This window comes from Quercus lobata, chromosome 10 (genome assembly GCF_001633185.2).
Source record: "Quercus lobata isolate SW786 chromosome 10, ValleyOak3.0 Primary Assembly, whole genome shotgun sequence".
NCBI lineage: Eukaryota > Viridiplantae > Streptophyta > Magnoliopsida > Fagales > Fagaceae > Quercus > Quercus lobata.
In genome coordinates, this window is record NC_044913.1 from 59,381,432 (window position 1) to 59,385,685 (window position 4,254).

The following is a 4,254-nucleotide window of genomic DNA, read 5'->3' on the forward strand; positions in this document are numbered from 1 at the left end:
CTTGACCACACCTCACTTTTGGAAGGTAAAAACCAGTCTACACAAGGTGCGGTTAAATCTTAGCGGCTCGGTGCGGTTCATTCGGTTATATGGGTTGGGCTTTTAAAAATTATTATTCTAAGTTTTGTGCTTTTGGGCCCCTAAAAGGTAGCAATTTGAACCCTTTTTGACTAAGCCTTTCTTTATCAAGTTTCAAAAACAGTAAGACTAAAAATCTCAACCTGTCACAAGACTCACAACATTCCAAATCAAATACACAATTATAAACTATCAAATCTCAACCATAATATGACTTAAATCTCAACCTATCACAACACATGACTTAAATCTCAACCTGTCAAATTAAACATGTGTTTATTAAACACATCAACACATATTAATAAATATAAACCTGTCAAAAGATTCCAAATCAAACACACAATTATAAAGTATAGAGTCTCAACCATAACAACAGAATTCTGACATGGCAGCAACATTAACATTAATATTTCTAGCACAGTAATAACATCAAATATAGCAGTAGCACGGCCATAGGGAGGAGGAGCAGTGCAGTACTACAAAGTAGTCAAGTAGTACTTGAGAAGCACTATACAAATATACAAAATGGATGTAGGACCAGAATATATAGTTGGTACACTACACAACTACATATTTTTCACAAAAAATGGAGGTAGTTTAGTCTACTAAAATTGATAGTCTAATAATTTTCAAGTGTGTTCAGTGCTTGTGTTGCCATGTGTGCATTTAGTAAACAAAAATAAAGGAGAGAGCAGCAACAGAAGCATTAAGCCTGCGACTGCCAACCAACAGTAGCCCAAGCACCCAAACACTCCTAATTTGGTCCTCTCCATGATTAAGTCAGCAAAATATTCGCACAAAAAATTTCTGCAGTCAGCCAGCCAACAACTCCAAGTCATCATACACAAAAACCTCCATCCCTACAATGTCAATACCCAAAAAATAATGGTAAGCAGAAAGTAGAAAGCAATATATCACAATTGACATCATTACAAATAGCAGCCAACAAACATAAGCAAATTACATAAAATTTAAGTTACATTAGGTAGCTAAGTCCAAAAAACAACCCCACCTTCGAAATCAATCTAGAACAGAATTTGTACCCAAAGTGGGTTTTGGTGCAAGCACTAAAAGGAAAAAAAACAAAACAAAACAAATTGTATATAAATAATAACTCACAAAAAGATAAATAAAAGATAAAATACAAGAAAATTTATAAATAACAAAAGCAAAAAAAATTAGAAAAGAACATAAACACATTACTCGATTCAAGTTCATAGTTTTCTACTTCATCTATCACCTTTCGTAGTTTAATTGGATCAGTTGAATCCTTGGACCTCAACCAATTTTGTGTACAAATCAAAGCTCCAACCGTATTGTGAGATAATGAGCTGCAGAAAGGATCCAAAGCGTGATCCCCTGTGCTAATGATGCAACGGTTGAGACTGGAATTGTCAAAACATTACAGGAAACTTGAGAAAGGATCCTATATCTTGAAAAATTCACCCACAACCAATCAAGAATATCAAAGCCTTCTGTCTCTGAATCTACACTAGCTTCTAACAAGTATCTATCCAATTCAAATTTGCATTCTACACTATCCTCATCTGCTAAGTGTTGTTTGTATATGTTATTATACCTCTTCATCCTCTCTTTTGCACTACTAAAGCCACTTAGAATGGAGGATATGGCAGCAACATCACTACCACCAGACTCACTAGTCCCGCTGACACTAGCACCACATGGGGTCCCCATTGCTCCACTATAGTGCTTGTACAACCTATTCAAAGCATCCCTAACTCTCAATCCTAACTCATTAGCCTTCTCCTTGTGATACCATTGCTTAATCCAAAATTTCACATATTTCAATTTATATCTATGATCAACCACAACAACCACAAACAACATCAGATTTATCCTATCAACACTTCCCCAATACTTCTCATACTCTAATTTCATTCTTTTGTGCCATACCCTTTAACAAAGGATCACCCCTACCATTACGCAATTGATTTAATTGGTCTTGAAGACTAACAAGCTCATGGAAATACACATTAGTAGTCACAAACAAAGAACCAGAAAATCTTAAAGTTGCCTCATAGAACATACCAAGAAACTTTGTAAAAAGTCTTACATTTTCCCAATCTAAAAACCGAGGGGGACCACTAGTTGGATCCTCAAAATAACGAAGGAAATTTCCATCATCATCCTCCATCCTTTCAAATGTAGCCACAAACTTTTGTGCACTTTCTAACATTAAGTAAGTTGAATTCCACCTAGTAGACACATCAAGGCGCAACAAACTTTTGCTTTGAATTTTTTCTTTTTCAACACATGTCTTAAACTTCTCAAATCTATTAGGAGAGGATTTCACATACCTCACTACATAACAAACCTTAACGATTGACTCATTAAGGTCTTTTAGCCCATCTTGCACAATTAAATTCAAAATATGGGCACAACAACGCATATGAAGGAACTCACAACCCAAGAGCTGCCCACCCTATCCTTTGTTTTCCTCCTAAGATAGTCTATGACCACATCATTTGAGCTTGCATTATCAACAGTAATTGTAAAAATATGATCTATCCCTCATTGAAGCAAACAAGACTCAAACATCCTACCAATGGTCTCACCCTTATGATCAGGTAGTTGGCACAAATTCAAAATCTTTTTATGATAAACCCAATCAACATCAATATAATGTGCAGTTAAACAAAGGTAATTAAGGTTTTGGATTGAAGTCCAAGTATCAGTTGTCAAACACACTCTTTGACCAGCCATTGAAACCTTTCTCAAACTCTCCTTCTCCCTAATGTAAAGACTAAGACAATCCCTTGCAACAGTAACACAAGAGGGAACTTCAAACCTAGGCTTTATCTCTGTCATAAAATCAATGAACCCGCCATGCTCAACAAACCTAAAAGGTAGTTTATCAACAATTATCATCCTAGCCAAGGCCATCCTTAGTCTTTCCACACTAAACTTCCTCAACAGTAGCTCATTACCACCCTCTCCCTCCCCCTTTTTTTTTTTTACTTTGGTAACTCAAAGTGGTTTGGCCTTTATCACGCCTATAGGGGTACTTCTTACAACCAGATTTTATATGGGACCACATGGAGGAGGTTCCATTTCTTTTTGGGTGACAATTATAACTCCTTTGACAATAGTTGCACTGTGACTTAGGGTAATGGGGGTCACAACCCTCTATTTTAGAGAAATAATCCCATATCTTAGAAGGCTCTTTACCACCATTAATGGTAGCTTGTTGAGTTTCTGTTTGTGTTTGAGGGGCTGCAGCACCTGATGGTGGAATGGGAGATTGTGTATTTGGTTGATTAGCCTCAATACATGGACTAGGAGTTGGCTCAATGGGGGGGTAGAAGAAGAAGCACAAGCAGCCATGATCTAATTACATCAATATAAATAACAATCACATATACATAGTAATTAAGGAATCAACAACAAATAAATTAAGCAAGCAACCTTTAACTTAAACACGCAGTCATACACTAATTTCAATAAAATATTAGTAAAAAAAAACTATACAAGCAGCTTTCTCAATGCTAAAATCACAACATATTAGCATAATAGCATATTAGCATGATATAATAAACTAAAATCGCAACAGTATAATCAATCAATGGGATGATCAACAAATAAATTTACAATCCTTGAACCCTAAAAACAAAATCAAACAACAAACAACATGAGTGAACCTTCAAAAGAAATAGGATGATCAAAATATCTATATATATATATATATATATTAAACTAAAATCAAAACAGTATGATCAATCAATAGGATGATCAAAAAATAAATTTACAATCTTTGAACCCTAAAAACAAAACCAAATAGCAAACAACATGAGTGAACCTTAAAAAAAAAAAAAAAAAAAAAAAAAAAAAAAAAAAAACTAAAAGCAAAGTCAAACACAAACATGAAAGTTCAACACAACATGGTGAACTGGAAAAAAAAAAATCAAACATTAGTGAACTCAGAACTAATATAAATAGTATGAGAAAATACCCAGGAACTGTTTAAGCCTTTGAGATTTATTCATTTACTAGGCTAAAGCTGAATCTCTTAAATTACCCCTAAAATTACAAGAAAATAACCAAAAAAAAAAAAATTAGAATCAACAAGAAACATTTAGTGAACATAAAATAAAACCAAAACAAAGTAGGGGTTAGGGTTACCAAAGACAGAACTACATAGTGGCAGAGCTACAATGG

The 4,254-nt window shown here is 34.6% G+C and overlaps 1 protein-coding gene across 1 annotated transcript; it reads right to left on the reverse strand.

Annotated features, from left to right (window-relative positions):
* Nucleotides 1-1,377: 1,377 nt before the first annotated feature.
* Nucleotides 1,378-2,982, reverse strand: LOC115965106 (zinc finger BED domain-containing protein DAYSLEEPER-like). Its single transcript, XM_031084303.1, has 4 exons — nt 2,643-2,982; nt 2,397-2,448; nt 1,967-2,294; nt 1,378-1,860 (listed from the first exon to the last, which is right to left on the reverse strand). Exons 1-4 carry the CDS (start codon nt 2,980-2,982, stop codon nt 1,378-1,380), a joined length of 1,203 nt encoding a protein of 400 aa, XP_030940163.1.
* Nucleotides 2,983-4,254: the final 1,272 nt, after the last annotated feature.

What these genes read in the sequence shown, in the direction of transcription:
- LOC115965106 (XM_031084303.1), bottom strand. Translation starts at nt 2,982, where the DNA reads ATGGCCTTGGCTAGGATGATAATTGTTGATAAACTACCTTTTAGGTTT. An exon ending in TCATAAGGGTGAGACCATTG is followed by an intron (nt 2,449 to 2,642) that starts GTAGGATGTTTG and finishes TAATTGTGCAAG; the next exon opens with ATGGGCTAAAAGACCTTAAT. An exon ending in AAGGTTTGTTATGTAGTGAG is followed by an intron (nt 2,295 to 2,396) that starts GTATGTGAAATC and finishes TGTGTCTACTAG; the next exon opens with GTGGAATTCAACTTACTTAA.